Source organism: Lotus japonicus, chromosome 3, assembly GCF_012489685.1.
Source record: "Lotus japonicus ecotype B-129 chromosome 3, LjGifu_v1.2".
Taxonomy (NCBI): domain Eukaryota; kingdom Viridiplantae; phylum Streptophyta; class Magnoliopsida; order Fabales; family Fabaceae; genus Lotus; species Lotus japonicus.
The window spans coordinates 72,453,567-72,468,262 of NC_080043.1; the positions used below are offsets into that span (position 1 = coordinate 72,453,567).

General features: G+C 34.9%; 3 protein-coding genes across 5 annotated transcripts; 2 read left to right on the plus strand and 1 right to left on the minus strand.

The window, feature by feature from the left end:
• Positions 1 to 465: 465 nt before the first annotated feature.
• On the plus strand, positions 466 to 5,131 carry LOC130745706 (uncharacterized). Of its 2 annotated transcripts, XM_057598071.1 has the most exons (5): positions 466 to 891; positions 980 to 1,908; positions 2,013 to 3,230; positions 3,353 to 4,162; positions 4,301 to 5,131. In XM_057598071.1, exons 1-5 carry the CDS (start codon positions 473 to 475, stop codon positions 5,020 to 5,022), a joined length of 4,098 nt encoding a protein of 1,365 aa, XP_057454054.1. In that variant the 5' UTR covers positions 466 to 472; the 3' UTR covers positions 5,023 to 5,131. The 2 variants fall into 2 exon arrangements, with proteins under 2 accessions (XP_057454054.1, XP_057454053.1); XM_057598070.1 differs by having other exon boundaries at positions 3,353 to 5,125.
• Positions 5,132 to 6,797: 1,666 nt separating this feature from the next.
• LOC130745707 (uncharacterized) lies at positions 6,798 to 9,287 on the plus strand. Its single transcript, XM_057598072.1, has 6 exons — positions 6,798 to 7,071; positions 7,219 to 7,467; positions 7,563 to 7,736; positions 7,836 to 7,942; positions 8,039 to 8,361; positions 8,471 to 9,287. Exons 1-6 carry the CDS (start codon positions 6,943 to 6,945, stop codon positions 9,070 to 9,072), a joined length of 1,584 nt encoding a protein of 527 aa, XP_057454055.1. The 5' UTR covers positions 6,798 to 6,942; the 3' UTR covers positions 9,073 to 9,287.
• Positions 9,288 to 9,447: 160 nt separating this feature from the next.
• On the minus strand, positions 9,448 to 11,992 carry LOC130745708 (protein HEADING DATE REPRESSOR 1). Of its 2 annotated transcripts, none has more exons than XM_057598074.1 (3): positions 11,667 to 11,992; positions 9,961 to 10,314; positions 9,448 to 9,852 (listed from the first exon to the last, which is right to left on the minus strand). In XM_057598074.1, exons 1-3 carry the CDS (start codon positions 11,721 to 11,723, stop codon positions 9,643 to 9,645), a joined length of 621 nt encoding a protein of 206 aa, XP_057454057.1. In that variant the 5' UTR covers positions 11,724 to 11,992; the 3' UTR covers positions 9,448 to 9,642. The 2 variants fall into 2 exon arrangements, with proteins under 2 accessions (XP_057454057.1, XP_057454056.1); XM_057598073.1 differs by having other exon boundaries at positions 9,961 to 10,292; positions 11,667 to 11,974.
• Between the last annotated feature and the right edge of the window lie 2,704 nt (positions 11,993 to 14,696).

Genomic DNA, 14,696 nt, shown 5'->3' on the forward strand with positions numbered 1-14,696 from the left:
TATTCATATTACTACTAGGAAATACTTGAACCTCATTATATTCATCTGTGCATGACAGAATTCGTATGTATATGTACATAATTTAATAAATATAAAATTTGTATTATATATAATGCCAACAAAAATATCTCTGTAACTCTAATTTTTACTATTTTTGATCTTAGCTTATTGATTTTTATATTGGTACCGATTAAGTTATTTGGTTTATTTGTTTATTATATTTTTCAACATGTACTACGCTAATTAATTCTTATTATCCCTGTTGTTCTTAGTTTATCTTATTTTTTTTAAATAGGATTGTCATGTAATCAATCTACAGTGACGGTTGCTTCTAACAACTTTCAGACCAATTTCAATTTTATTGAAATTGAAAAACAAAGTAAGTTTCTTTTCCTCAAATATATAAATACATCCAAATAATATCATGTTAAATATTTCTTTTACAATCACAGATTATGTTGATCTTGGGGATATGAATATGATTTGTAAGTTTTGCGGAGCTATGTTATGGGATTTGGAACGAGCTGAAAAGGCTAAATCCACGCTTGACCCTGACTTCTCTATTTGTTGTTCTAAAGGCAAAATATCCATTCCATATTTGAAAGACCCCCCCGAGTTATTGTTGAGATTGCTTACCAACAATGAACCAAGGAGTCGAAATTTCCTTGATAATATTAGGTTGTATAATAGTATGTTTGCCTTTACCTCAATTGGAGGTAAAGTTGTCACCAATATTAATGATGGTCATGGTCCTCCCCAATTTGTTATTAGTGGTCAAAATTACCATCGAATAGGGAGTTTGCTCCCAGAAGAAGGTCATTCTCCAAAGTTTGCTCAATTGTATATATATGATACAAAGAATGAAGTTGAGAACCGATTGAAACATTTCAGGTATTGTATATTTTATTACGTTAATCTAAAATGCTTTAATTCATCTATATGTTTATTCATTCATTTAACTATGATTAACTAACAACAGGAGTGGCGATGGAAATAGTAACATTGATCCTGAATTGGTTTCTGACTTAATTAAAATGGTTGATGAGTTCAATCGTTTGGCCAAGTTATTTAGAAGAGTGCGTGATTATGTTGAAGATGGTCATGCTGATAATGTTGCTTTGAGGTTATTTAGAAATTGTTCCGTTGATCAAAAAACCTACAATCTCCCAAGTGTAGATGAAGTTGCAGCCTTAATAGTTGGTGACTTTGATAGCTCTGACTGTGGACGAGATATTATTTTGCGGACAACTCATGGTCAATTCCAGAGGATTTATGAAAACCACACTTCCTTCCTTCCACTACAATATCCACTTTTATTCCCACATGGTGAAAAAGGTTACTCTGAGGATATTGATTTTGCCAATTTACATAATGTTAATACTGATCCAAGGCGTGATCACATTTCTTTGCGTGAATGGGTAGTTTTCAGACTTTTTGAAAGGAAATTTGAGTGCAACAGAATATTTCTTTCCAGGCGTCTATTCCAACAATTTGTTGTTGATTGCTATTCAATGATTGAGTCTCAAAGGTTGTATTACTACCGTAACAACCAATCAACTATCAGAAGACATTTTTTGGAAGGAATTGAGGAAGCAATATCTCGTGGTGATACCAATTCATCCACTGTTGGATCTAAAGTATATCTACCTTCATCTTTCAAGGGTGGTAGGCGATACATGTTCAATAATTGTCAAGATGCTATGGCTATTTGTAGAACTTATGGCTATCCTGATTTGTTCTTGACAATGACATGTAATCCTAAATGGCCAGAAATTGATCGCCATGTTTCTCCATATGGATTAACTGCTTCTGATCGCCCAGATCTGGCTTGCCGTGTTTTCCATATGAAATTAAATCTATTTGTTGCTGATCTAAAGAAGGGTGAATTCTTTGGGAAAGCTGTCGCAGGTATGTTTTATTTTGAAACTATATTATATTTTATTTTTAACATGTATTTATAGTTTCACAAACAAGACATAAATTGGTTACCATTCTCATGATATTAATTTTAGGGACATACACCATTGAGTTCCAAAAAAGAGGATTGCCTCATGCTCATATTCTACTTTGGCTTAGCATGGAAAATAAACTGCGTTCTCCTAATATGATTGATTCTGTTATATGTGCTGAATTGCCAGACCCTATTCTCTACCCTGAATTGTTTGAATGTGTATCAAACTATATGGTTCATGGTCCATGTGGGTTGAGCAACACAGATTCTCCTTGCATGAAGAATGGTAAATGCTCCAAATTTTTTCCAAAAAAGTTTGTGGCAGCAACGTCCTTTGATAGTGATGGTTATCCAATATATAGAAGGAGAGATACCAAAATAACAACCATAAGGAAAGGGGTTCCCTTGGATAATAGATTTGTTGTTCCTTATAATCCAAAATTGTTGATGAAATATCGTGCCCATATCAACATTGAGTATTGCAACAAATCAAACTCCATTAAATACTTATTTAAATATATTAACAAAGGAGTTGATAGGGTCACAATGTCAATGTCTGTCCAACAGTCGAAGACAGATCAAGATGAAGGTGTAGATGAGATCAAACAATATTATGATTGCAGATACTTGTCTCCATGTGAAGCTCTATGGAGGCTATTTTCATTTGAAATCCATCTCAAGTGGCCAGCTGTCAAAAAATTAATCTACCACTTGCCAAAAAAACAAGTCATCCTATTTAAGGAACAACAACCAATTAAGAATGTCCTTCGACGAAACAAATTGAAGAATAGCATGTTCACTGCATGGATGGCAGCATGTTCTAAATATCCTGAAGCCTTAGACCTAACATATGTTGACTTCCCTTCTGCATTTGTATTTGATGAAAATAAACAAGAATGGACCCCAAGGAAAAAGGGATTTGCCATTGGGCGAATTAACTTTGTTGCACCAGGTTCTGGCGAGTTGTATTACTTGCGACTTTTATTGAATTATCAACGGGGTTGTTCAAGTTATGAACAATTGAAGACACATAAGAACCACACCTATGAAACTTTCCGAGATACATGCGATGCAATGGGTTTGTTAAAAGATGATCGTGAGTTCATTGATGCTATACATGATGTTTCCAAAATTTCATCTGGTGAATATGTTCGGAAGTTATTTGTTACATACCTATTGGGAAACACACTAAGTAATCCTTTGAACGTATGGAATAAAACATGGAATGCACTTGCTGATGGAATTCTTTACAATCTGCGAAAAACTCATCACAAACCAGGTATTCTTCTTTCAATCCTCAATTTTGCAATTAAATTTAAATATATTCATGCTATTCATTGAAATTTTAAATGTGTTTTCTACAATATGTTTAGTTATTGTTGTTATTGTATTTATATATAGATTTGGTTATTGAAGAACATAAGCTCAAGGACTTATGTTTAATGGAGATTGAGAAAATTTTAATGGTTAATGGAAAATCTCTCAAGGATTACTCTGGAATGCCTCGGGTTCAAGCCAATACACTTAATGAGTTTGGAAATATATTGATATTCAATGAGCTCAATTTTGATGTTGTAGAGATGAGTCGTTTACACAATGAATGCATTGTCAAGTTGAACCATGGTCAGTCAAGGGTTTATGATGAAATAATAACAGCTGTCAATGAATGCAATGGTGGCTTTTTCTTTGTGTATGGTTATGGTGGAACAGGAAAAACATTTTTATGGAAGACCTTAACTTATAAGCTAAGATCGGAGAAAAAGATTATACTAAATGTTGCATCAAGTGGAATAGCATCTCTTTTGCTCCCTGGTGGTCGGACAGCCCATTCTCTATTCTCTATTCCCCTTTCCTTAAATGAAGATTCCTGTTGTGGGATACCACAAGGAAGTCCAAAAGCTGAACTCTTACAACTTGCTAGCCTAATTATTTGGGATGAGGCACCAATGGTTAGTCGGTTTGCTTTTGAGGCTTTAGATAGAACCCTGAGGGATATCATGAGGTTCAAACTCAATGGTGGTTCTGAAAAACCATTTGGTGGGAAGGTTGTTGTTCTTGGAGGTGATTTTAGGCAAATCCTACCTGTTATCCCCAAAGGTAGGCGGCCAGAGATAGTTATGTCAACCATCAACTCCTCAAGGCTATGGAAATTTTGCAAGGTTTTGACTTTAACTGAGAATATGAGGCTAATGAACAACACATGCTCTCAAGGTGATCAAGGAATTAAACATTTTAGCAAGTGGGTTTTAGATGTTGGTGATGGAAATTTGGGTGATTATAATGATGGAGAGTCTGATATTCGAATACCTACTGATTTACTAATTCATCAATCATCAAATCCTATTGCAGACATTGTTCAGTTAATTTACCCAGACATGCTTCAGAAGGTAGGTTGTGTTGAATACTACTATGACAAAGCAATACTTGCTCCAACTTTGGATGCCGTTGATTCTATTAATCAATATGCATTGTCATTATTTCCCGGAGAGGAAACAACTTACTTCAGCTCTGATTCAGTATGGAAGGTTAATGAGGAAATTGGAATTGATGCTGATTGGTTAACCACTGAATTTTTAAATGATATTAGATGTTCTGGTATGCCTGATCACAAGTTGGTACTTAAAAAAAGTGCACCTGTTATGCTCATGCGAAATCTAGATATTTCTACAGGTTTATGCAATGGTACAAGACTTATTGTTGACTACTTGAGTCCAAATGTAATTGGTGCAACTGTTCTTTCGGGTACACATATTGGAAAGATTGCATATATTACTAGGATGAATTTAATGCCATCTGATGAAAGCATGCCAATCAAGTTTCAAAGAAGACAATTTCCTCTGATTGTATCATTTGCGATGACTATAAACAAAAGTCAGGGGCAATCATTATCTGAAGTTGGTGTTTATCTACCAAAGCCGGTTTTTTCTCATGGCCAATTGTATGTTGCTATTTCTAGAGTTAAGAGTAGATCTGGTTTGAAGATATTAATATGCAATGAAGACACTGCCGAGCAAGATGTTACAAAGAACATTGTCTTCAAGGAAGTTTTCCAAAGAATTTACAACAATTAGTGTATATGATTTAATTAATTCTGGACTCTATTGTAGTACACTCTCTCAATTTAAAAGCATTTTTACCAACATCTCCTGCTAATGTGTTTGGGGTGTTTGCTTGGGCGAAACTAGACATAAACATAACATAATAATAACATATAAGTGTTTGATTAATTATCTGTGCATTGCATTAGTCAATTGTGCATTGCATTAGTCAATTGTTATAATTAGCAGTAGAGTTCGTAAAAATTTATCCGTGCATCGCACGGACAAACGGGCTAAATACTAGTTAGTAAAATTTGTATAAAAATGATCTAAGAATAAAAAAATTAACATAATTTTTTAACTTTTAATGAGACTCTTCAAATACTTCAACTTCAAAGTTAGAAAATAGAGAGAAGTTTTGAGCTAGAATTGCACATAAAGGTGGAGAGAATCAAGTGATCTATATATAACTTCTTTTTATTCAGAAAAAAAGGGCTATGTACAATGCCCAAGTTCAAATTTCAGATGCAAGATCTGTGCAAGAATATGGGCATTCTTTTGTTGTCATATTTTAGTTCGTTGTGGCTCGGCCTTCTTATGGTTAATTTGTTACGAGTTGACCGAGATTATATTTCGTCTTCTGAGTCATTCAGCTTGTCTTGTAACAAGTAGTTAAGTAGTGTTTTAGTTAGACTTTTGGTCGGCTGAAACGCATGTGGGCTCAAGGACTTTATAGCGAGCTGGAGCAGAACTAAAACATTTATGAAAAGGAATATGAATGGAGGTTTGAAGTGTTAATGTGTGTTTGAATTTCAGTTTGCAAAATAAAGTTTGAGTCAATGTGGGTTTGCAAAACAGAGTTTAGAAAATGTGAGTTTGTTGTAATGTGATTTATGTTTGGATAGTTTATTTGAAAAGTAAGTTTGATAAATTAATTTTGTTTGAATAATATTAATCAAAAACACTTTCATATGTGTAATTACTATAAAAGTTTAATATAAATGTACTAACCAACTTTCATCTAACGTAGAAGTGAGGATTGTGTCAAATTAACTAAATGTCAATTTTGAGACAAAAACACGTTAAGGTAAAAGTGAGTTCAAACTACCCAAACATGATAACACACTTACATGCTACCAAAAAGACATTAAAAGAGTCTAACAGAAAAACATACATATCCTTAACCTTAGTTGGTATGTACATAAGAAAGATTTGAAGTTGGATTGAGTTTAAAATACTATGTTAAAAAACTTTTCCAAACACACACCAAACGGTGTGCAAGAATTCCCATTTAAAAATCATGGCATACCCATATTTATTTTTCTCCCACCACCTACATGCCATCTTTATGTAATTTTTAATTAAATCCCACTGCACTGCAAAGGCAGGAATACAACTAGATATCATTCTTTGGAGGCTGAAGTTTATCCTTTAGAAAAAAAAAACATAAAATATTAACAAGTTACATTATCCAGAAAGAAACCCATATGTGAGTGGGACCTTGTTGACAAGCTTACGTGTCACCAGATCCTTACACGTGTCCATCCCACCCTGTCACGCAACTACCGGTAGAAACAAAGAAGGTTCATGAACCGAGGCCTATACACTATATCCATTATGCACATGAATGCCACGTGCCATCAAATCCACCCGACACCGCCGTTTCACACTGCGAACAAAATCCTTAATCTACCCACATAAAACGACAAAACATGCCAATGTCATGTTCTGAATAAAGGGTATGTTCGTAAATTCAGTCTTAGCTGGAAGTATCTATCTTGTTTTAAATACGGCGTCGTTTCGTCTGCGGCACGTGACATTGAAGAGAGAGAAAGAAAGAAAGATTGGCTTCTTCTTGTTGTTGTTAGCGCCCGCCATTGCCATTGCCATTGAAGAAAGAAGTAGAAGAAGCTTTTTCCCTCTTGAATTTCTCGCCTGATTCAGCTCAACAACATGGTTCATCTAATGCCTTCTGATATGGATAGTCTCTGCTTGAAGAAGAAGGTGAAGATGGAGAATCAAGATGATGAAGATCCATTTCTTTTCACCCATAAACGACCCAAGTTGGATTCTGCAACCAAGGTTTCATTTTCTGTTAAAATCTGAATCTTTCTGTTATACCCTGTATGATTTTCTCGCTTTCTATTTTTGGGGTGGTTTTGTTTTTTTTATCTCTAAACCCTCTTTTTTCTCATTTTTATCTGCTTGGTTTGTTTTGTTTTGAAACAGTGTGATTCAAGCGATGATGATACCCTTGGAGTTCCACAAGGTTTTTACAATCCTCTTGATGAGCCTAGTCCTCTTGGTTTGCGTCTCAGGAAGAGTCCTTCACTTTTGGATTTGATTCAGATGAGGCTTTCCCAGCAGCATGACTCCAGAATGGGAGATCAGAAGGGTTCTGGTGGTGGTGCTGCTGCGGATTCTAAGCTCAAGGCTTCCAATTTTCCTGGTACTGTTTTGAAAATTGGTACTTGGGAGGTATGTTTATAGTTTTGCTGAATTAGGTAATGATACAAAAATTGATGTGATGTGATGTGCTGTTTGTGGTAATTTTGGTGGTTGTGTCCTTGCAGTACAAGTCTAGGTACGAAGGGGACTTGGTTGCAAAATGTTACTTTGCAAAACATAAGCTCGTGTGGGAAGTACTTGATGGTTGTCTTAAGAATAAGATTGAGATTCCTTGGTCTGATATCATGGCCCTCAAAGCAAACTACCCTGAGGATGCACCAGGAACTCTTGAAGTAGTGGTAAGCATCCATTTTGTTGAACTTTTTATTGTAACGGTGTTGTTAATGCATGCTTGTTTTGTTGGTATCATGCTAAGTTGGTGTTCCTGTTTCTTCTAGCTGGCAAGAAGACCCTTGTTTTTTAGAGAGATCAATCCCCAACCAAGGAAGCATACCTTGTGGCAAGCAACATCAGACTTTACTGGTGGACAGGCCAGCATACAGAGGTACTAATTGTATTATACAAGTGGTGTTCTTCTGGTATTCAGGTTGTTTCAGTATGATTTGTTGGTGATATGATATGATTCCTTGAATTGTCACAGGCGACATTTTATGCAGTGCCCCCAAGGTTTGTTAGGCAAGCACTTTGAGAAACTGATTCAGTGTGATCCCCGTCTCAACTTTCTGAGCCAACAACCAGAGCTGGTGTTGGAATCTCCATATTTTGAATCTGGAACTGCAATTCATGATCACATTGAATCCAGTGATGGTTTTGATAGTAAAAGTGAAGAGCAACCTAGTTTGTTTGGATTGCATGAAGTGGAATCAGGATCTGCAGTTCAATCATCTTCCTCTAGAAGTGAACATAATCTTATGGGTAAAGCTGTTGAAAATGTTTCCCAAGAAATTACCTCACCTAGCACAGGTAATGGCTGTGGATTTTCTTTGATATCTATTGATTAATGTATCATGATAGTGAATGCACCTTTTTAGCAATTCCTTTTGGCTTTATTTGCTTTGGTTATCATGTGCAGTGATGAACAGCCATGCAATTAAAGATTTCAGGAGCAGAGGAGCTGAAACTTTGAAGTTTCTTAGTAATTTGGATCAGATAAAATTGCCTGGACTTCACCCTTCAATGTCGATGGATGATCTTGTAAACCACATTGGACATTGCATTTCAACACAGATGACATCTGAGAATTCGAAATTTGGTGGTGACAGCCAGTATGCCATGTTGGAGGAATTTACACAATACTTATTCAATGACTCTCAGCTCACACCAGCCTCTGATGAAAAGTTTGTCATGTCAAGGGTGAACTCACTATACAGCCTTCTGCAGAAGGACCCTCCAACAGCAGAGGACAAAACCATGAGACATGGTAATAATGTTTTTGATGTAAATAAGGTTGGAGAAGTTGGTGAGAGTAACTCCACTCAAACTCGATTGTCACCATGCAAAAACAAGGTGATTGATTTGGAATGTCAGCCAGATGATGCTTCTGGCAGCAACCAGGGAATAGGCATGTCAAGGAAGGAATCAGCTGGTGATTTGCTTCATAATCTTCCAAGGATTGCTTCTCTGCCTCACTTTTTATTTCCCATGCCAGAGGACTCTGTTAATCAAGTTAGATAGTGTAATATGATCTACTAAAGCTTGAAAACATCATCACAAAAATACTTATGTAGTCTTTCAACAGTGTGAATATTGTATGTGATCTCTGTTACCTCAACTCAATGGGATTCGGAAATTCACATTGATGAAGAATCCCGTCCGAGATTATGGCACACTTTGTATTTTCAGTTGAACAATATAAGAGAATAACATGTAGAACTTTTGTGTGAAAGAAATCCTATACCTAATGATACCAGAACAGTAGATGAATATGATCTTTGACTTGCATCATTATTCTACTAATCACAGAATCAACTTGGAAAATTATATATGATAATATGTTATCATTTAGCTGAGAAAGAAATATCCAACATCAAATAAATTAACAGAGACACATACTAAAAGATATACAATTTTTTATTTAAGACATATAAATAGTTTCAAGTAGCGTTTGGTTGTCTCCATAGCCCATATAACTATTATGCACTCTAATCACTGTAAAAACATGATACGCCCAACCTAACAAACATTCTGGGCAAAGTCTAATAAAGAATTTTAATACACACAAGCTCAAAAGGGGTATGATACAGTTTAAGGTTCTTCTTGGTCTTGATCTTCATCTCCCATTGGCTCAGTTTCTTGTAACATGTTCATAAGCATGTTCACTTGCTCTTGCAGCATTGCATTATCTCTTTCCACTCGAGCACGTTTGCTTCGTTCTTCCACAAGCTGGATTTGCAAGTGCTCAAGGCATCGTGAATCCTCATCAAGTTGTTCATTTAGCCCGTCAATTTCCCTGTCCTGCAACAAAGAAGAAAAACCAATCAGCAAATACCTCAGGCTTATAGTTCTGTCTTAGCTTAGAAGTTAAGGTATTTGAAGAAACTTGGAACGGATTTGGAAAGAAACCTTTCTGTTCATTTCTTGGATGGCAATCCTTCGCATGCTTTCAACGACATCCACATTGACAAGCTTTCGCTTCTTTCCGATGAGCCATCCCTTTGGATAGTTTGCGGCGTCAAAATCAGGGGGAGGAAGCAGAGACTCAGCAGAGGGTCGTCGGCCATTGATGTTCTTTATAGGTTCTAATGGTTCAAACAAGGCCTTTCGACGCTCAGAAAGCTCAAGCTCAGTAACCGCTGATGCGTCCTGCATCTCCACATTAGGAGGAGGAGTATCTTCCTGCTTGGTGGGTGGTGTTTTAGCAGTGTCTACCGATACCTCTAAGTTCCTCCCGCTAGCTGTGGTTAACAAGTTACAATTCTTTTTGCAACTCATTTAGAGACAGTAAATTTTCACAACTAATAGAAGCATTTGTTTAGCATAAAGATTAAAAACGAAGACTCCAATTGCTATAAATTGTTCACCAAAGTAGGTATATCCATTGCATTCAACAAATATATACCCAATAATTACTTCAAATATGGTTCATGAACTATCATCATTGCTTAAATAATACATAAGCCAATACTAATAAGGCAACTAAAAGAAGTTAAAACTACTAATAAGAAGCTATACTATGGGATACTGAAATTTGAAAGGGGGGTACTCAAGGCATGAGCTCCTAGTCTCAACTGATGCCTTGCTCTAAGAGCAGAGATTTGACATGCCAAGATTACTAGATATAAATCAGAGTAAAACGGCACTTGAGTGATCAAGTGTGTGGGGTAAACAACTTAGTTAAGTGCTTATAGCTATAAACGCTTATCACATGAAGGTAAACACCTATTTATAAGCTAATTTGATAAGTTTACTTAAATAAGTTATCTCAACCTAAAATTGACTTTTTCCTAGGGCAAACAGCACTTCAAATACTAGTAGGATTCAAGAGCTTGGAGTAGTGTTTAGTTGCACAGCTCAATTTTACACCCTCAAGTGTCGCATAGAGACAGTGACAAAGTAAAATTGAAAGGTCAGAAATGCAAGGAAACCAAGCAGGAGGCTACATTGGAAAGGCTTGTTTGGAGGGATGCAGGGTGAGGTGTCCCATAATTTAATAAAAGATGATGCCTACACTATCCCAAATCCCAATAGCCACATGCATCTTTTCCCTTGTCCTTCACAGTTCACACAATTCAATATATCACCAATTTCTAGAATCACACGAACTTTCATAAGATTCTTCAAATTGTCGTGTTGCTTTATTATATTATTTCATCAAAATGATAGTGTTAGCTCATAATTGTAAGCAAATAATCACTCAAAGAAATTAATTTCATCTTTTCTTTTTTCATGATAACAAATTTGGATCCTAATTGATAACAAGACAGAGCCGGAGTTCAGTAAACCAATTATTGCAAATGAAGCAACGTAACATTAAAGTCACACCAACTGTTAACCCCAGTTGTACGCTTCTCTCTTTCTCTGTAACAGTGGATAATTTTGCAAAAAAGTGTAGAAAGTAGAAACCAATCTTAGTTACAGAAAGAGAGTTAAATTGACAATTGAGAAAGGAAAATCTCAGTTCCAAAAACTATACTAATTCACAGATAAAATATTTGCAAGAAAAATTACTAGTAAGCTAGTAAATTTAGCAAATTCCATGCAAAAATCACCAAGAATATTAAAGTTGATACATAAGAAAATCATAGTTGAAGTTAAGAACAAGGAGGTACCTGATCTCCTTCTGGATTTCCAGTCAAATCTAGGGGTTGAGACAGGAGAGAAAGCATTCAAAGCATCATCCATAACCATTTTCCTGTCTCTACCACGAATTTCCATACAAGGATAAAAACGCAGAACCAGATGCTTCAAGCTCACAACTTCAACACTGGCATAAAGAAAGAAGAGAGAGAGATTTCTTAGGAGGTGCTGTTTGGCTTTTCTCCTTGATCTTTGCCACCAAGTACCAACCAAACCATCCAAAAGGTCATCAACAACCTTACAAGTTAAGTTACAAGCATATGCTGATAATTGTCTGGGACCAAGATGGTCAGATCATTCTTCTTTCAACGGTTGAGATTTCACAGTTGGGTGAAAATTTCCATGACTGTTTATGTGGACCCTGTCTTACCTCCTTCCTTGTCTATTCTTTTCCAATAAAAAAGTTATTTGTTTGCTTAGGAATGACCTTTGGAGCAATGAAACAAATTGATAAAATGAGAAAAACAAATATTTTATGAGGAAGTAAGGCGATGAAGGAAAATTGATGATCAATTTTTCTTACTCCACGTGTTTGGGCAGAATATGCTTTCGGAGGATCCAAGTTGTTGAATGTGAGTCCCAAAAAAAAAGTCCCAAGTTGTTGAATGTGGATGAAAACAATGAATTGTTTAATTAGTTAATGGTAAATAAGAAACTAGATAGTAGATAGTCATGAATCATGATCCTTTGCACATGACTCATGCAAAAGTGATAATCTGAAACAGGATCAGGATTTTTGTTACCTATGGACGATATCTAATTATGTAACGTTATTTTTGAAACTTAATATGTAACATTATTACATTCAAATACATAAAAATTCCTATAAAATTTGGTTTTAATTGTTGGAAATTTTAAGAAAATTTGAGAGCAATTTTGATATGTTTTAAAATTTATTTATTATTATTTGCCAATCTATCCCTTTAATTTATTAGCCACATAAATGATTTTATTGGCTTAATTCTACTTTTTGTCATCTAGTTTGAACATTGTGTTATTTCAGCTTAAATAACTTTTGAGCAAATTTAGTCTCTCAACTTTATAATTGCAAATCAAGTATCTTTATCATTATTATTTTACTTAAAACCCTAGAAATAAATAAAAAACTTCATAAATTAAATCGATTTAATTATTTTAGACATTATTCAAAACTCACAAAAAATATGTCCCCAAATGATAGCTCAAATGGTAAGAGTTAATGGACATATAGGTTGGGTGGGGGAAGTTCAGGGATCAATCACTGGAGGGTGCAATTTATCTTTCCGATGTAAAAAAAAAAAACAAAAAATATTAAATTTCAATAAATGAAAAAATCTCAATTTCTCACATCTTGAAACTAAATTTTATAAAAAGAAAGTGAAGATTGAATGTCTTTAATGCATATAAAATTTGAAAAGAATGACCAACTTTGTTTAATTTGAAAAGTTAAAGGATTTGATTAGCTAAAAAAATAAGGGGACCAAAATCACATATGATTCAAACTAAGGGATCAAAATTGTAATTAAGCCATTGTTTTAATTATTGAATGTTTTTATGTTTTTGAAATATTAAAAATAATTTATTTTGATTATAAAGTAATATAAAGCTTTATAGAATTTCAACAAACATATATTATGACTATGTTGTATGAAGGGAGAAATTATAAGAGTAGCTCTTATTAAGATCAAGAATGTAAATACACGAACAATGATTCTAATGAATAGAACAAGAAAAATCATGTTAGAGAAGCTACCATCTTTCTGATTAGTATGTAGAAGTGTTTCAAGTGTCTAATAGGCAACACCTAGCAAATTTGCTTTCACCAACTAAATATGTGTAGGCACATATGATATTTAAATTTTAGGTTGAAGTTCATGCACGGTAGTTTTTAGCATCAATACTGAAATATTTCACGTGGTCATTCACCAATGCAGATTGCTTTGTTGGAGGTGATCATGATGGATATACTTATGATTTTTTTGCTTCATGTAGAAGAAGCATGGTAACCAAATTCTGTTGCAATAAGAAAGTTTTCTGCAATGGAGGGAGGGATTTCTAGTGCCATGTTGTGGTATGTTTTATTTATGGTCAAATGTTGTGGTATGTTGAATTGGTAAAAGAGATGAAGACTTAAAAATTGGAGCATGTTCATATTTGAGGGGTGAGTTCGGGCTACCTATGAAAATTGTGTGAAGCCCAAAATTTTGCAGGATGAGAGGAGAATTAACATATTTTACTCTGATTATTCTATCTTCCCTTTCCTTAATCTTTTGTTAGGTTGGGGAGGGAAAGTGATCAGTAAGTTGTAAGTAGCAAGAGGGGTGTTAAGTATAAACCTCACAGCACAATCATGTACTCATCATCATGCATAACCTGTGTCTACTTTAAGTCTTTGTTCCATATCATTCTGTAAGTGAAGTAATTCAAGATAACAAGGAAAGATTGCCACTAAAAAATAAAGGCACACAGTGTACACCATTGTAAACATCTAGAAGTGAGTTAGTTGATAATATGCTATCGGCATAATATAAAATGCAATAGTCTGTAATTCTGTTAAGAAAATGTCTCAGTACTTCTTAAGATAAAAATGTAAAATGTCTCACTACTACATACTAACTCCTACATCCCACCCATTACATGAAACTGGATGAGGCCATTAACAATATCAAAGGAGAACATTAAACGATCGTTGTTATACAAGCATAACAGTAATCATAATAATAATAGTAACAAAAAAAAATTGTATTCCCATGAACTAAAACCAAAAGAAAAAGAAATCAAGATTAATTTTTCAAGCTGCATTGCTGTTTCAGTGATTAATTTTTCAAACAGCCTTCTTCCAGTTGAGCTACCACAATGCTTAGGTGATCTGAAGAACCTCCAATCCGTTGATGTCTTTTCAAATCAATTATCTGGCTGCATACTAGAAACACTTGGTGAAATTGACACAGTTACTTTCCTCAATTTACCATTCAACAACCTGGAAGGAATGATTCCCTCTGGGGGCATCTTCAATTCAGTGT